Raw genomic sequence first — 19,159 nt, forward strand, 5'->3', positions numbered from 1 at the left:
CAGACATAGGGAATGGTTCCTTGGGTTATCGATGAATTAAAGTTGAAACTGTCTGGCATCCAGGGCCCTCTGTAATCCAACCCCACCCTACTCATCCAATTTTATTTCCCAATAATGCCCATACATCCTCCAATCCAGTCAGTCAAGCTGGTTTTCTCACTATCCTACAAACATGTCAAGTTCATTCTTGCCTCCACCCCCCCCCACTCCCTGAAATGTTCTACTGCTCTTTCTCTGAGATTATCCAAATCCTGTCCATCCTTTAAAGCCCAGATCAAATCAGTTAATAGAGATCTGAAAATTAGTTTCATCAATGTAGAGAAGAATAAAGGTTCCTTACATAGAGCTATACACTTCTAGCTTCTAGACCTCCTCAGCTAGGGCAAAATTCACAATGGACTCGATCTAAGTCCTTTTGGGGTTATTGTCAAAAACTAGATAAAATGCCCCTAAAAGATCAGTGATCAGCAATATTGATTTGAGAAACAGGTTGAAATACAAGCAGAATGACCTAAAAGCTGGTAAGTGACCTTTCTCTGAAATTATAAAGTTTCATATTTGAAAGACACCTCAGGAAGGGTTTAACAAACCTCAAACCAAATTTCCTTCCTTATATGTTGCAGGGAATGGCAGCAAGAACACACAATTTGGAGTTAAGAAAACCTGAATTCAAATCCAGTCTTAGAAACTTCTTAGCCATGTGACCTTGGGCAAGTAACTTAACTGTGTCTGCCTTAGGTTCCTCAACTATAAAATGGGGTTAATAATTGCATTTATCTCCCAGAGTTGTTGTGAAGATCAAATTTTAAGGCACTTTGCACAGTAGTAGGTATTTAATAAATGCTGTCCCCCTCTTTATTCCCTCTTCCTTTTGGCACTTTGACTTCGTCATCTAGAAAAGCAATTTGAACTAGATGACCTCTAAAATCATGGTTGATGTTACAAATATCATCATCCTTTCATTTAAATACCTTCAGTAAGCAGGAACCAACTATTCACTGAAGCAACATATTCCATCTTTGGATAGATGGAAGGGAAGCCTGAAGAGGCAGGGTATAACAGAGGAAACCCGAGCTACTGCAGCCACAATTTTGAAGGTGTAGAGGGATCAATTCTCACAAAATCTGAAATGCAAAATGATACTGAATGCTTGGTGGGATAGCCATTATTATTCCCTTCCCCCCCAAAAAAATTAGTGATCAAGACAATATCAGTAATAATTGACTCATATTTCTTTTTTTTTCCATTTCTACAAAATCTTTAATTAGCTACACACACATTTTGACAGCATCTCTGAAGAAGGCATGAGAAGGGAACAGTCAGGCTTTCATAAATGATATTCCATAGGAGACCACATCTTAATAGTTACACAAGAGAAAGAAAACAAGATCCTATTGTGTAGACTGTTGGCTATAAAAGAAAGCATCTGATTCAGTAGAGCAAAACTCTCCCTTAAATGCTGTCCTCTGACTAGGTGTCTCCCATGTACATGATGAACTCATCCAAGATTCCTTTAAGGACATGGCTGTGAATATTCTCAGAAACCTGTCACCTGACTGTAAATCCTTTATTATTTCAGCATCCTGAATCTTAATCTTTTTAGTGAACCAGTGTTATTCACAAGGCAAGAGCAGTCACTGCTTGTTTTTTATTAAATTAAAATTAAAAGAATAATCCATTAGCAGAGAATGCACAAGGTTTTGTGAGCTGCCCAATTCAGAACCATTCCAAAAATGAAAAATAAATATGATGTAGAAATAAATAGCTTTGTAGCAAAATATAGAGGTTTTAATAAATAAGCCACATAACATCAGTCTTATTTTGGTGCCTTGTACCAGGAGCTGTCTAGTAAATGATCTTCTTGGCTGCCAGAAGCGTATTCCTCAGAAGCATTGCCACAGTCATAGGCCCCACACCACCTGGCACTGGAGTGATAAATTTAGCTTTCTTCTTGACTTCTGATGAAAGAAAGAAGACAGAACATAGGTTATTGTAACATTGTTTTGGTCATGTTGCATGTTAACATAAAAAGACCAAAGAAAGGGACTTCAATACGTTTTACAGATACTTCTTGTGGCATGAAGCATCTCTGTGTATAGAGAGGGAAGAGGAGAGAGAGAAAAAAGAGAAAAGAAAAGAGAGATAAGAGTCAGAAAGCAGAGGTAGAAAAGAAAGAAAAAAAGAGAGAGAAGAGAGGAAAAAGAAGAGATGAGAGAGACATAGTGAGAGAGAGAGAGACAGAGACAAAGAGAGACAATTCAAAATAGGCTTAAAGTTTCCCTCGGTCCTCTGCAGTGATCCATTCATTTAGAATAAACACTTGTTCATAATACAATTAAAAATAGGTTTTTCTTTATCTGGAGATAAAAGCTGGCCCCAATGTTTGGAATGCATTCCTTCTCACCTCTACTTCTTAAGTTCGCAATTTTTTTTTCAGGGCTCAGCTCAAATACCACCTTCAGCATGAAGCATTGCCTGATTCCCACAATTGCCATTACCTCTATCCATCAAATTACCTTGTTTTTCTTTTGTATGTATTTTTATAAAGCTAGTTTATAAAAAACAATATAAGGTTTATAAATCTTATAAAATAAAATCTAAGGTTCTTGAGAGCAGAAATTGCTTTTTTATGTCTTTATATCTCTAGCATCTTGTTGTTTACCCATTTTCTAGTTGACTCTTTCTGACTCTATTTGGGATTTTCTTGGCAAAGATACTGGTATTTTTATTTTTATTTCTATTTTCTATACTTCTCTAGCTTCAGCTTTGGAAAGTAAGGCAAACAGGGTTTAGTGACTTGCCCAGGGTCATACAGCCAGTAAGTATTTAGGAACAAATTTGAATTCATGAAAATGAGTCTTTCTGATACTAGGCTTAGCACTATATTCACTGTACCACCTAGCTACCTTGCATATAGAAGGCACTTAATATAAATTTGATTGCCTCCTCATTTCCTACTGTTTTTTTTAATTGAATACTTCCTCCCATAACAAACATTGTCTAATAAAATCCCAAACACTCTCCTTCCACAACCATAAAATGTATTTTCTGATATTAATTTGTTAACAAAAAAAAGGATACCATTGGGTTTCCAGCCTTTAAAAGATAAAAGTATATAATTGTAAGGAAAAACAATCAAAACTATATCATTGTATTAATCCCTTTTATTAGGAGAGAGAAAGAAGGAAGAAAGACAGTTGACCCAAGGTTGGAGACAACTGGGACAGCCCAAAGTCTGAACATTTCCAAGAGAGAAGTGTCCCAGCCCATTGGGATAGTTTTTCCAAGTCATTTGTCCCAGAAAATAGTTTTCCAGCATTCTCCATGTCTCCTGGAGAGAAACTAACCATCCCTATAAGTCACAATTGGTTGCCAAGCAATTTAGATTCTTTTGTCTAAACTTTAGATTCAGACTTCATTAAAGAATGCTGGGGCAGGGGTGGGAAGAAGCATCAATAATAATAGCTTTCCATTTGCTGGTCTACCATCATGAAGTTTGCAAACTAATGAGCATTACTGTTAACAGTTCAGGGAGTAGTTAAAAGGCAGAAAAAATTAGCTGCACCTTTTGGAAGGGAACATGTTCCAATTATGAAACAGAGAAATCAATAGTAAGACTATCTGTGATAATCAGGAAAATTAAAATGATACTTTTCACATATTACACATCTGAAGATATTTGTATTTCTTTACTTAATAAAGCCCTTTGTTGGCCATTGACATCCCTTTATCCAGAGCCTTTCCTTCAAGATAGGACCTATAGGACTTTGAATCTTTTCTGACATTAACTTCTAAGAATCCAGAGATACTTCCATGCCAAAATGAGTTATCAGAGCAAGACTTTAATGGAGGATTATTTGAAAATAAAGAGATAGAGAGAGCAACTTTTTAAACCTTAGAAGAACATTTTCTGAAAGTATTTTTTATCCAAACATGATATCCATAATCCAATATATTTTTAAGGAATGGGACTAATCAACCATGACTGGTTGCATGTTTTTTGCTTGATTAAGGATCAAAATCTATGAATAATAACAATTTTGACATTTTAAGCATTCTATTTAAATAATTCCATTCACTAAGAAATTATTAATTTTATCCTTACTGCTACTGGTTTGCTAAGTGCTAGGAAAACAAAGACAAAAAAGAAATAGTCCCAGATGTCAATCAGCTTAAGTAGATGTGTTCATATAATTGGAGAAGAAAAAGGCAAACCACTCTAGGACTTTTGCAAGGAAAACCATCCAGTCTATATCCAGCCTGCCTCTAAAATTTTTAGCTCTATTCTTTTTTTCAACTATGAATGATATTTAAAATGATGTAGTTTTTGATTTAATCCATATAGTAAAATCTTGCCTATCAGATAAAATGTACCATGAAATGACTTTAATTATAAAATAAAAGTGGATTTATATATTAAAAAGGACTAAATCATCATCATTCATGAAAGTAAAATTTTACCAAGGACTACACTAAGATTATATCTTTATTCTTCCAAAATTAGGGGAAGCTTCTTAGAGGAAAAGGGTATTAGACAGAATGCTGAAGAAGAGGAAAGCAATGGGGCACTGAGAAGAAAAGCACTGTCTCTAGAATCAAAAATCTAAGTTCAATTCCAGTTTTCCAACTTAGTAATTATATGATCTTGGGAAAATTATTTTGACTGTCTCTGATTTTTATAAGAGGATTGAAAGAGATGATCTCTGAAGTAGCTTCTAGCTCTAAATCAATGATATGATGATAAGTAGAAGAGTGAAAATAGCCTCTAAAGCAAGTTAAATTCTCTTAAATATCACAAGGTAACTCTAACTACAAAGTAAAGAAACCGAGGGAATGAGATTTAAAATATCACATCAGAACCACAATGCTTTTTTTTTTTTCATTTTGTTGAGTTCTTTTTTCACTTATCAAAAGGCAAGTTGGGTGAATGAAAACAGTACTAAACTTAGAGGGACATGAATTTAAATCCTGACTTTAACATGCATTATCTGTGTGCCTTTGGACACCATCATTTAGTTTTTCTTGGCTAATTCTCCATTTTGAAAAATGAGTCACGGAATGGTGGTGTGAAGTCAAGATGGTGGAATAAAAATAAGTCTTTTTTTTCTAGTTTTTCTAGTTGTCCCAACAACCTAGAAAATACTCCAGACCACACTTTGATGGGAAAAACTGAGTCATTTTCCAGCCCAGGACAGTTTAGAAGATGTACAGAGTTCTGCAGATAATACAATGAGAGCTGACCAGGAGCATATCATGGCAGCAAGTGGAATCAGCATTAGCAGCAATGTTGGTAGAAGCTCAAAAGCCAACAATTATAAGGGACTGAACAAGTGTGTAGGAAAAAAATGCCAGAGGACTCCTGTTTTAGCTGTGAATGGATCCAGACATTCTGGAGAGCAATTGGAACTGTACTTAAAAAGTTATCAAACTGTGCATACTCTTTGACCCAGCAGTGTTAATACTGGGTTTATATCCCAAAGAGATCTTTAAGGAGGGAAAGGGATCCACATGTGCAAAAATGTTTGTGGCAGCTCTTTTTGTAGTGGCAAGAGAATGGAAACTGAGTGGGTGCCCATCAGTCGGAGAATGGCTGAATAAATTGTGGTATATGAATGCTATGGAATATTATTGTTCTGTAAGAAACAATCAGCCAGATGATTTCAGAGAGGACTGGAGAGACTTACATGAACTGATGCTGAGTAAAATTAGCAGAACCAGCAGATCATTGTACAGGGCAACAACAAGACTAAGACAATCAATTCTGATGGGCGTAGTTCTCTTCAACAATGAGATGATTCAAACCAGTTCCAATTGTTCAGTGATGAAGAAAGCCATCTACACCCAGAGAGAGGACTGTGGGAACTGAGTAGACAACAACATAACATTCTCCCTCTTTCTGCTGGTGTTTGCTTGCATTTTTTTTTCTTTCTCAGATTTTTTCCCCTTCTTTACCCAATTTTCTTGTGCAGCAAGATAACTATAATAAATATGTATATATAGATATTGGATTTAACATATTTTAACACATTTACCATGCATTGGACTACCTGCCATCTAGGGGAAAGGGTCTGGGGAAGGAGGGGATAATTTGGAACAGAAAGTTTTACAAGGGTCATTGTTGAAAAATTACTCATGCATATGTTTTATAAATAAAAAGCTTTAATAAAAATAAATTAAATAAAAAGAGAATATGATATAAAGAATTGTAGTTCTTTCAAAAAGAATGATTTTTAAAAATCCTTATTTTTAAGAAAAAAAGAGAACATAATGACATGAAAATATCAAAAGCCAAAACTTCCAAGAAAATTGATTACACAGAAGACCCCAGAAAAGTTTAAAGATATTAAAAAGAACAAAACACTGGGAAAAGAAATGAGAACAATAAAAGAAAATTATGAAGAAAGAATTAACATGAATAGAGCATCAGCTCTAGAATCAGGAGAACCTGAGTTCAAATCTGGCCTCAGACACTTAACATTAACTAGCTGTATGACCTTAGGCAAGTCATTTAACCCCAATTGCCTAGCCAAAAAAAATGACAGCTTGGGCAAATAAATACAGAGAAAAATAAAATTGGATTTGCCAAGTGGACATTAATGACTTCATGAGGCATCAAAAACAATTTTAAAATAAACTCAAAAGACTGAAAAATAGAAGAAAGTATGACATATCTCATAGGGAAAAAAGTGATATGGAAAACTGATCAAAAAGGGATAATTTAAGAGTCACTGGACTATCTGAAATATCTGAAAGACACGAATAAAAAAATATCTAGACATCATATCTCAAGAAATTATGAAGCAAAACTGCCCAGATAATGTGAGAACTAAAGGGAAAACTCAGAAATATCAAAAAATCAAAGAAAAAGAAAAAGCACATAAATGTATAAAAATATTTTTAAATAGCTCTTTTTATATTACCAAAGAACTGGATAATGAAGAACTGCTCACCAACTGAGGAGTAACTGAATAAGTCATGATACTTGAAGGTAATAGAATAATACTGTGTTGTAAAACCTAATTGAATTGCATGTATTCTTAAAAAATTAAATGAATGCTCAAAATTGTTTTACATGTAATTGGAGAAAATAAAATATTAGATAGAAAAAATAAATAAATGATGCAGGAGATGGTTTCAGAAAGACCTGGAAAGACACATATCTCTACAGAGAAAACTGATGGACTTAGATAGAGTATAGATTGAAGCTTTATTTTTCTCTACCTCTTTTTCATTTTTTCTTTAGCTAATGTTAAAATTTGTTCTGTGTTACTTCATATTTGTAATGAATTGTGCATTTCTTGCCTTCTTAATGAGCAGGAGTACAAATTGGGGGGTGATATAATCTGGAGCTTAAAAAATTGAATTTTAAAAAATCTTAACCCTGATTTTAAATGAAGTAAACTTAATAAGAAACACTTGCAAAATGGATTAGGAAGGAAAGTCCAAAACTATCTTGTTTAAAAGAAATACTCTTAAAACATAAATATTCCCTTTGGATAAAAACAACAAAAACAAAACAATGAAGGAGTTAGACTACATGACTTCTAAGAGTCCCCTAGATCTAGGATAATTCTTCCCTTCATTTATGACCTCTACTTAGTGTTTCACAGCTAGTCTTATCAAAGTAGCACTCTTCTTAGGTGTCAGCTACAATGAACATTACTTCAGAAAATCTGAGGTGTAGCCATATAACGGATACCTAGACATGCTGGTGTGAGTGGGTGAAACAAATATTAGGAAGCAAGATTGTATGACCATGGCTTGGGGCTACACTTAGGAATAGAAATACAGTTAAACATTAGCAAAATCATAAATATAATAAATTATATTGATAAAAAATGAAAGATAGTAACAAGGAGGAGAGCCAAAGTCATATTTCTCATTAGATGTACCACCTGCTTCTTTTTCAACTAGTGTATATTTTCTTGGCAATCTACTTTCTTTCCAAATGTAACCAATTTGAAAATCATTTGAACAATCAGAGATTTTTACAGTGGAAAGTTAAACATTTGCCTAAGTGTGTGATTTAATTAGCTTGACTGACACTACTAGATCTTTTTTTAAATTTTCTTTAGGAGCTCTAGCATAGGTGGTGATAATGCCAGAACTCATACAACTTAAGTGAAAAAGAAAAGTACAAGATAATGTCAAGACAACAAATATTTATTAAGCACTTACTATTTGCTGGATACTGTGCTAAGCACTTGGATTACAAAGAAAGGCATAAACAGTTTCTACTCACAAGCAATCTAAAGGGGAAGACAACCGAAACCGACAAAATGCAATAAGTAATATATAAGAAAAAAATTGGAGATAACTAACATCGGGAAAGTACTAGAATTAAGGGAGATCAGGAGATGCTTCTTGTAGAAAGTGTGATATTAATTTGAATTTCAGGGAAGCCAGTAAATAGAGATGAGGAGGCAGATAATTTTAGACAGGAGACATAGGAGATGGAGTACCTTGTGTGAGGAAAAGAAAGGAGATCAATGTCTCTAGATCACAGAGTACATGGAGATGTATAAAGAGTAAGAGCTATAAAAGTGTACAGGGTTTAAATGCAAAATACAAGGCTTTTATATTTATTCTTGGAGGTAATAAAGAATCACTATAATTTACTTATGGGAGAAGAAGATGACAGAATAATACCTATGCTACAAGAAGATCAGTTTGACAGCTGATCAGAAGATGGGTTGGAGTGAAAAGTTACTTGAGACAGTAATACAAATGAGTTTGCAGTGTCAGAAGACAAAAGGGTGAATATGAGAGAGACTTTATAAAGGTACATTCAAATGGTCTTGGAAGCAAATTGGATATGGGAGACTGAGATAAGGTGAGAGAGAATAAAGAATTGAGGATGACACTTAGTAAACAACTACTCTTTATCATCAATTTCAAAAAAAATATCATCAGGTAAAAGTGAAGAAACACCAACAAATATTATTTTAAACCATTGTTATTTCCCCATTCCCCTTTTTAAGCAAAATCATTTAATCAGTGGGATAGGATATGGCAGCAGCAAGCAGCAATTAAGTTTTTTCCCTAACAGGAAATGTAATCATCCATTAATTAAATTGATTTAAGGATTGAGGACTGAGTGTACCAAGAGTTAGCTCCTCTTCATGTCTGACATAGTCTTTTGACAAGATATTTATTATAGAAAATGGGAAAGTGAGACGGAATCAATGCTTTTGCTAACCAAACCTTTTGCTAAATATTTTATGAAAAATAGTATAGTATAATCATGGATAGAGAGCTGACTACTATACCAAGATCTGGATATAGATTCTGCCTCTGGTGAATTGGGGCAAGTCAGGTAAGATCTTAATGCTCTAGGCAATTCTCTAGGATTACAAATTGAAGTGAAGATGTCAACTTTCATTGGTAATGAGAGTTTCCTCATCTGAGAGTTCCCTGAATGAATGAAATCATAGTTTCAGTTCCTAATTCCTAATAAGAAGTGATTATAATGAGATGATTTTATTAAAAGACTGTGAGATTACATTTAATGAAATATAACATTCATTTGGGTTGGGCTTTTTTTAAAGAGCATACACATTTAAAAGATCTTTCCTTAATATGACCGATTTTATTTATCTAAAACCATGGATATTATTTGTAATTGAGAACAATAGGATCAGGACTATGGGAAGAATACCCACTGTCTCCATTTTACTTGACATAGCTAGTATAATCTAAATATGGGAAAATAAATCAAAGCAATAAAGATATGAGAATTTTAAAAGTAAATAAATAAAATTAAATTAAAAGTTGCAAGGAAACTTTGAGATCAGTCAATCCCCTCACTTTATAGAAGAGAAAAATGAAGTACAGAGAGTAGTTCAAGTGACTCACTTAAAAGGATTCTGGGAAGATTGCAGAGTAGGTAAAAAAAAATTCCAAGCTCTTCAGATTTCCACCACACACAATACAAAACTGTGCTTCAGGGTGAACACAGACCAGTTAAAAATAAATAAGGATTAGGAAAGAACAATGGTACTCCTGGGACAATCAGAGAAAATCTGAAGAAAGACACTAGGACTGAGGTTTGGCCCTGTGAAGTGTAAACATAGTTAGGCTCATTCTCCTGAAACAACAAGCAGCAAGCCCTGGGGTTAGCTGGGTTGAGAGGTAGCCTCTGCCCCAACCACTGGAACTTTCACTTCCTAGACAGCGTGAGGTTTCCAGTATGTGACTCAGAAAAGATTGAGGGAACTTCTGCTGATAAGGAATGACAGTCCCAACTGTGCTGTAGAAACATGGCCTTGGGTGAGAAGGAATCAGCATACACAGGGTGAATGCAAAAGCAGTCTGGCAGGGAGACTGTTGACTGTAGGCACTTACAGAAGGGGTGAGTTCTTGTTTTAAGACTGGGAAGGGGAAGGAGGACTAAAGGAGGACCTGAGGCCATAGATAACATCACTAGGACTAGGGATGATTACAAAGAGCTTATTAGCTCTTATTTTTAAAAATTAGAAAAGAGAAAGAACCCAACCATAGAAAATTACTACAGAAATAGGGAAGATTTAGGTCTTCAGAATAGGTCTCTGAAGTAAAATTAAAATAATGAGAGTTGAAAGAAAAAGAAGGAAGAAGGAGGAAAAAGAGGAAGATAGAGGAGGAGGAGAAAGATAGAAGAGGGGGAGGAAGAGGAAGACAGAGGGGGAGGAAGAGGAGAAAGATGGAGGAGGAGGAGAAAGATGGAAGAAGAGGAAAATAGAGGAGGAGAATAAGGAGGAAAAAAGGAGGAGAAGAAGAAGGAGAAAGAGAAGGAAAAGGAGTAAAAGGAGGAGGAGGAGGAAGAGGAGGAGGAGAAGGAAGAGGAAGAGGAGGAGGAAGAGGAGGAGGAGGAAGAGGAGGAGGAGGAGGAGGAAGAGGAGGAGGAAGAGGAAGAGGAGGAGGAGGAGGAAGAGGAAGAGGAGGAGGAGGAGGAAGAGGAAGAGGAGGAGGAGGAGGAAGAGGAGGAGGAAGAGGAGGAGGAGGAAGAGGAGGAGGAGAAGAAGAAAGACAATCCAAGAAAAGAAAGATTATAAAAATAAAATCAACCAACTAAAAAATGAGATCTAGAGTTTTAAGAAAAAAATTGACTCTCTTAAAGTTAGAATGGAGCAAGGGGGGAGCCAGTGAACTTATAAGAGAACAAGAAATAATAAAAATATAAAGAATGAAAAAATAAAAGAGAATTTGAGGCATATATTAAGAAAAGCAACAGATGTTGAAAATAGATCAAGAAAAAATAAGAATAATTAGACTATCTGAAAGAAACAATCAAAAAAAAAAGAATCTTGATACAATAATACAAGAAATAATTAAAGAAAATTGTTCTGCAGTATTAGGAGAAAGTAGACATAGAAAAAAAAATTCACTAATCACCCCTGAAAGGGATCCTATGAAGAAAACCTACAGAAATATTATTACTAAATTTGGAAACCCCTAAATTAAAGAGAAAAACTTAACAAGCATTAACAATAACAACAACAAAATAATTCAAATATTCTGGAGTTACAATTAGAATTCCACAAGACTTATCAGCAGCAACAATAATAGACCGAGGATCTTGGAATACTGCATATCATAAATCAAAAGAACTAGAGTTGTGGCCAAAAATATCGTATCCAACAAAACTAACCATAATTCTTAATTAAAAAAAAGAATATTCAATGAACTGCCAAACTTTCAGAATTTTGTTACAATCCTGCCCCAGGTGAAATTAATAGAAATTTTGACATATAAGAAAGAACAAAAAATATTAGGTAAACATCAAAGGCTAGTTTCAAAGGGCTCAATAAAGACAAACTGTTTATGTTTTATACATGGGAATGTAAACCATGTGTCTAAGACTATCATAAGTAATTGGATAGTTCAAAAGAAAGATTGGGCTAGAGCTGAGTGTGATATGATTCTAAAAAACATGTAGGAAAAAACAAAAACAGTAATTATGTCACACAAATGAGGTACAAGAGAAAGAATTAATACAGAGGAATTAGATGAGGAAGAGGGCTGATAGGTCTGAAATCCTACTCACATAGGGAATGGGTTAAAGAGTGGCTAATCTAGAAAGGTATAAAACTTCAAATTATATTTTAAAAAAATTAAGAGGATAGGAAATAAAATAAGGTAAGGTATAAAAAGCTGTATAGATAAAGGGGAATGGGAAAAGGTATATAAATTAATGAGAATTAGATAAAGAGGGAAGGAAAGAGTGGGAAGAGAGGATAAAGGAGGGACCTTTGGGGAGGAGGGAAGTTAATTAATGGCAAAGTAAATAGAAGCAGCAAGGATAAGAAACAAGATACAAACACAATAATAATGATCAGAAGCAGAATATATTAGGGGAACACGGGTAGTAATAATTGATCTCAGGCAAATTAAAGTTAAAATAGAATCTGTGAAAAGAAAAAAATTAGGGAAATTACAGGATGTCAGCCATTGTTTTAGCCCATTTTAAAACAATTAGATAGTATAAGGTTGAAATATTGCTGTGGCATAGGAAATGATGAGTTGATAGATTTAGGGAAAAAATGGAAAGACTTGGACCTGAGAAGGATGATGATTTATCCATCTTTTGAGAAATAGAGAACAAACAAGTACAGTACAACCTTACATAGAAGTATATGTATATATTTGCATATGATCATAGCTATCTATATGTATATGTATATATATATATATATATATATATGTATATATGTAGGTATATATATACATAAACATATCTGTACTTAATTGTAGCCTGCTAGGGGGTGGTAGGATGTGGGAGAATATGAAAAAAAAGAATAAAGTAAAAAGTATATAGCTGAGAAAAAAAGTAAACTCTCAAGGAAGCAAAGAAAAGAAGGATAGTTCTGGATACAATCTGTTCTATTATTATGTATACTTTCTTGAAATGAAAAATTATTTTTACACATTTTGAATCCTCTCATATTCTGCTGCACATTTGACAATTTTTTGATTTTTTTCTTATTTTTGAATTTAAGTTTTAAACAAATAAATGCATTTTTTAAAAAAGTGACTTACATATGGAAAGAAGGAAACAAGTATGTACTAAGCACTTACTCTATGTCAAGCACTATTCCTATACACTTTATAAGTATTGTCTCATTTAATCCTCACAACAACCATAAAAGATAGATGCTATTATTATCACCATTTTACAGTCTGAAGAAGCTATCACAGTATCATATAGCTGGTAGGTGAGGACATATTTTAACTTTGGTTTTTGTTTGTTTGTTTTATTCCTTACCCACTTTTCTATCTACTTTGTCACCTAGTTGCCTGAAGGTCACACAGGAATTAAATGACAGAAGCAGAATTTAAAACTATGTCATCTAACTTCAAGTACATTTTTTCCTACACCTAAATGCAAGGATAAATCTCCATTTGTATAGAGTAAAAATATAAAACCCAAATAGGCAAATGAGGAGGGAAATGAAATAACTAATGGCCTTGGCACACTAGTATATACAAAATAAATTCACAAAATTATCACTCTTTTCCTACTAATAGAAAAAGATAATAGGGAAATTTCATAAAGAAAACAACAAATGATTTTAAATAACTGATAACTAACTAAATCCATGCAGAATTTTAAAATAAAACCATAAAGCAATTTTTATAGAAAGAAAAAAAGGACCTAAACAATAGAAGAGAGATTTAATGTTAAAACTTGGCCTGTGTCACCATAACAAAAATGATAATACTATCCAAATAATCTAAAGATTTTGTGGCATATTGAATTATCAAAGCCTAATTTATGGAGTCAAGAGGACCTGAGTTCCTCCAAATAAAGAAGGTAGAAAGGATGATCTAATTCATAAAACCAGAAAAAGTAATCATAAGATTCATTTGGAGCAATATCAAGGGAGGAGAAGTAGGAAGAAGGGCACTTGGCACTAACAATTCTCAAAATATACTACCAAGCATTAATGATTTAAAAAAAGAAGAAGAAGAAAAAATCTATCAGTGGAATATATAAAGCAAAATATAGATATAAATGAGATCAACTTAGAGTGTGACAATACTACAAATACAAATAACTGGGGAAGGGACTCTGCCTTTGACTCTAACTACTACTACTATGTTGTTCCAACAAATATGTTTAGAAAAATATCAGAGCTGATTTTCAACTACTATTATTCAACTGAGAAAACTGATTTCACTTCAGGCTGCTACTAAGAAAAACACAGATGCTTTCTCTTCTGCAGTACAATAAGTTAGCAAATATTACATTATCAGAATTCATTTTTATTGGCCAGTCTTTCCCTGAGGGCAGACTGACTTCCATCTGCTTGAGTTTAAGCATAGCATATGAGTTTTCTAAGGATCAATCTAAGTACAAAGAGGTTCATGATTAATAGGCTAGTCACATTTTTGGGGGGAAATGAGGAAAGGATGGTAGCATATATATAATAAAGTCCCTCAGTTTCCAAAATGCAATAAATAAAGACATTAAAAAAATACATGAGTCATTTTGTTGGAATGAAACCAGTGGCAGTAGCCAAAGGCCCTTTCCTAGCATCAATGAATTTGAATATCAACTAGATAACAATTTCTCAGAAGACTTCTCCCCTTCCCCAGCATGAATCAGCACCCATCCCCAAGTCCAGGTTCCTCTTTCCATAGTTGCAGTGCTCCTTCCCTCCCCTCCCCTCCTCTCTCTCTCTCTCTCTCTCTTTATATATATATATATGCATATATATATGTATATATATATGCATATATATATGTATATATATATGCATATATATATATAAAATTTACACATACAAATTTTAAAAATATTTATATTTTCTTTCTATATTCCATGTATCCTTGTACTAAACTAGGGATAAACACTGCACATGAATTGAGCTGTCATGAAACAAAGAAAAGTATTAAATGTTCTTCAGTACAGAATGGCCCCCTTTCACTTTTGAAAGTAACAAGAGAGCAAGGCAAAGTTCGAAGAAGACATTAAGAATCACCCAGTTAGAGTATTGATGAACTTTAGTGGGTTATTTGTAATCTAAATATGAGCTCCTTATCAGATGACTAATTGGTGAAATTATTGATGGAGAAGATGAATTTTATCAATCTTGACATTTTGCCATAAATTAAGTCAGAAGAAAGGCGGAAATTTCAGGCAAATGGGAGTATGCTTCATAGATTTTCCTTGTAGAGAAAAGAGTTATGAAGGTGTTTTATGGGAACTCTCAAGATGATATGATCTAAAGAAAAATCTACTTTCCTGGCTTGTGCTCTGGTCTGTGAGTGACTACAAGCACTCTTTTCTGTCCTGGAACTGTGAGGAGAATTCCCTGCTCCACTGTGGCTATAAGTTATGACTAGTTGTTTAATCCCTTTTTTCATCTGTGGACTGAGACCTTGAGGAGCTGCTGCTGTTGTTGCTGTTGATTTAGTGGCCCCCAAGATCTATTTCTGGTTTGCTGGTTTCCCAAGGCTCTCTCACCCTAATGCAACAGACTTTCCTACAAATTTTCTAAGTTTGATGAATGTAGGCTAAGAGATATGATTAACTGACATTACTCCCATTGATTCAGAGGCTCTCAAGGAGTGCGTTTCATTCTCCCCCAGTGTAACAAAACTTTTCTGTTGACCTTTTAAGTTGTCTTCAGCTGGAAAATTGTTTCACTCCATGTTTTGTGGATTCTGTAAAAGTACTTGTGTTTGCTCACAAATTAGTACACAATACAGAAAAGTAGTAAACACATCTCAATTTAGATTATACCTGCTTGGAATAGCTCAAAACTTACAGGTCCCCAGAATTATCTCTCAAAACAACTGCACAAAAAACAAAACAAAATAAAACAAAAACCTGATACTTGGGCAGTACCACCTCCACTTGAGAAGTAGAGCCCCATTTTAGCATAAAATTAAAAATCAAGTAATAGGTTGGAAAATTAGCCAACAGAAAATAAAATTCTGACCATAGAAAGTCACTGTGGTGACAAGGAAAATGAAAACATATACTCAGAAGAAGAAAACAAAGTCAAAGCTCCTATAATCAAAGTCTCCAAGAAAAATATGAATTGGTCTCAGGCATGGAAGAACTGAAAAAAATGGAAAATCAACTAAGAGAAGTAAAAGGAGGAAGAGAAATGAAAGTGATGCAGGAAAATTATGAAAAAAAAGAATCAATACCTTGGTAAAAAGGGCACAAAAATACTGAAAAAATAACATCTTAAAAATCAGAATAACAAAATGTCAAATGGCAAAAAAAAAAAAGGCACAAAAATTCAATGAAGAGAGGAATGCTTTAAAAAAGGAGAATTGGCTAAATGGGAAAAGATATACAAAAATTCACTGAAAAGAAGAACTCTTTAAAAATCATAATTGGTTAAAATCAGAATTACACAAGCCCACTGAAAATATAATTCCTTAATTGTGCAAGTAAAAGCTAATAAGGAAGCTAATGATTTAAAGAGATGTCAATAATCAATCAAATACAATCAAAAGACTAGAAAAACAAAAGCAAACCTGAAACAGCAGACCTGAAAAATAGTTCCAGGAAAGAACATTTAAGAATTAATGGACTATCTGAAAATCATAATAAAAAAGAGCCTAGACAACATCTTTCAAGAAATTGTCAAGGAAAGATGGCCTGATATTGTAGAACCAGAGGACAAAATAGAAATGGAAAGAATCTACCAATCACCTCCTGAAAGAGATCCTAAGATGCAAATTCCCAGAAACGTTATAGCCAAATTCCAGAGCCCCCAGGTCAAGGAGATACCATAAGAAACTAAAATGAAACAATTCAAGTATGGTGGAGCCACATTCAGAATTAGAGAACATTTAACAGCTTCTTCCTTAAAGGATCAGAGAGTTTGGAATATAACATTCTGGAGAGCAAAGGAGCTAGAATTATAACTAATAATCACCTACTCAGTAAAACTGATTGTAATCCTTCAGGGGAAAATATAGATATTCATTAAAATAGAGGAATTTCAAGTATTCTTAATGAAAAAACCAAAGCAGAATAGGAAATTTGATTTTCTTTTGTGTGCGCTTGTGCGCGCGCATGTGTGTGTGTGTGTGTGTGTTTGACAGAAATAATTTTTAAAATTAATTTTATAATTATACCATTTTTTTGACAGTACATATGCATAGGTAATTTTTTTTTACAACATTATCCCTTGTATTCTCTTCTGTTCCGAGTTTTTCCTCTTCTTCCCTCCATCCCCTCCCCAAGATGGCAGGCACTCTCATAAATATTAAATATCTTACAGTATATCCTAGATACAATATATGTGTGCAGAACCGAATTTTGTTGTTGTTGTTGTTGTTGTTGTTGTTGTTGCAAAGGAAGAATTGTATTCGGAAGGTAAAAAGAATCTGGGAAGAAAAACAAAACAAAAACAAAACAAAATGCTCACAGTTTATACTCATTTCCCAGTGTTCTTTTCTGGGTGTAGCTGATTCTGTCCATTATTGATCAGTTGGAATTGGATTAGCTCTTCTCTATGTTGAAGATATCCACTTCCATCAGAATACATCCTCATACAGTATCATTGTTGAAGTGTATAATGATCTCCTAGTTCTGCTCATTTCACTCAGCATCAGTTGATGTAAGTCTCTCCAAGCCTCTCTGTATTCCTCCTGTTGGTCAATTCTTACAGAACAATAATATCCCCTAACATTCATATACCGTAATTTACCCCACCATTCTCCAATTGATGGACATCCATTCATTTTCCAGTTTCTAGCCACTACAAAAAGGGCTGCCACAAACATTTTGGCACATACAGGTCCCTTTCCCTTCTTTAGTATTTCCTTGGGATATAAGCCCAGTAGTAGCACTGCTGGGTCAAAGGGTATGCACAGTTTGATAACTCTTTGGTTATAATTCCAGATTGCTCTCCAAAATTGTTGGATTCTTTCACAATTCCATCAACAATGCATCAGTGTCCCAGTTTTCCCACAGCCCCTCCAACATTCATCATTATTTGTTCCTGTCATCTTAGCCAATCTGACAGGTGTGTAGTGGTATCTCAGAGTTGTCTTAATTTGCAAGTCTCTGATCAATAGTGATTTGGAACACTCTTTCATATGAGTGGAAATAGTTTTAATTTCATCATCTGAAAATTGTCTGTTCATATTCTTTGACCATTTATCAATTGGAGAATGGCTTGATTTCTTATAGATTCTCTGCATATTTTGGAGATGAGGCCTTTATCAGAAACTTTAACTGTAAAAATGTTTTCCCAATTTGTTACTTCCCTTCTAATCTTGTTTGCATTAGTTTTGTTAGTGCAAAAACTTTTTAATTTGATGTAATCAAAATTTTCTATTTTGTGATCAATAATGATCTCTAGTTCTCCTTTGGACACAAATTCCTTCCTCCTCCACAAGTCTGAGAGGTAACCTATCCTATGTTCCTCTAATTTGTTTATTATCTTGTTCTTTATGCCTAAATTTTGGATCCATTTTGATCTTATCTTAGTATATGGTGTTAAATGTGTTTCCATGCCTAGTTTCTGCCATACTAATTTCCAGTTTTCCCAGCAGTTTTTGTCAAATAATGAATTCTTATCCCAAAAGTTGGGATTTTTTGGTTTGTCAAACACTAGATTGTTACTTTTATTCACTATCTTGCCCTGTGAACCTAACCTATTCCACTGATGGAAATTTGATTTTCAAATACAAAATAGAATAGGATAGTATTATTATCTAAAATAATAACATTAAGAGATGAGAAAAAACTCTGAGAGAAGGGAAAAAGGAAAGGTGGAATGGGATAATGACATAAAGATGTCTGAAAGAAATTTTACTGTGGAGGAGAAAATAGAGAAAGCACATGAATCTTACTTTCACAGGAACTGGCTCAAAGAAGAAATAAATACACACTCATTTGGGTGTAGAAATCTATCTTACCATATAGGAAAGTAGGGATGGAAGAAAATAAGAGAAAGGGGGGCTGATAGAAGGAAGAACAATTTTGGAGAAGTATAACTCAAAAGCAAAAAAAAAAAAACAAAAACAAAAAAAAAACTTGAGAATGGACTGGGTAAAAGGAGAAATGAGTAGGTTAAATAAGAGGAAAATAGAATGGAGAAATAGAATACACAGTCGGTAATCATTATTGTGGGGGAAAAATTACAGTGAGTTTTCTAATAAAGACTTCATTTCTCAGATATACAGAAAACTAAGTCAAATTCGT

The 19,159-nt window shown here is 34.0% G+C and overlaps 1 protein-coding gene across 1 annotated transcript in view; it reads right to left on the minus strand.

Annotated features, from left to right (window-relative positions):
• Positions 1 to 1,230: 1,230 nt before the first annotated feature.
• MTHFD2L (methylenetetrahydrofolate dehydrogenase (NADP+ dependent) 2 like) overlaps positions 1,231 to 19,159 on the minus strand; it is a 129,143-nt gene continuing 111,214 nt past the window's right edge. Inside the window, exon 8 of the mRNA XM_074276296.1 lies at positions 1,231 to 1,958. Coding sequence (XP_074132397.1) covers positions 1,846 to 1,958 — 113 coding nt within the window. The 3' untranslated portion in view covers positions 1,231 to 1,845. The remainder of the gene's footprint in view (positions 1,959 to 19,159) is intronic.

The sequence above is a fragment of the Sminthopsis crassicaudata genome, chromosome 6, assembly GCF_048593235.1.
Source record: "Sminthopsis crassicaudata isolate SCR6 chromosome 6, ASM4859323v1, whole genome shotgun sequence".
In the NCBI taxonomy this organism is placed as follows: domain Eukaryota; kingdom Metazoa; phylum Chordata; class Mammalia; order Dasyuromorphia; family Dasyuridae; genus Sminthopsis; species Sminthopsis crassicaudata.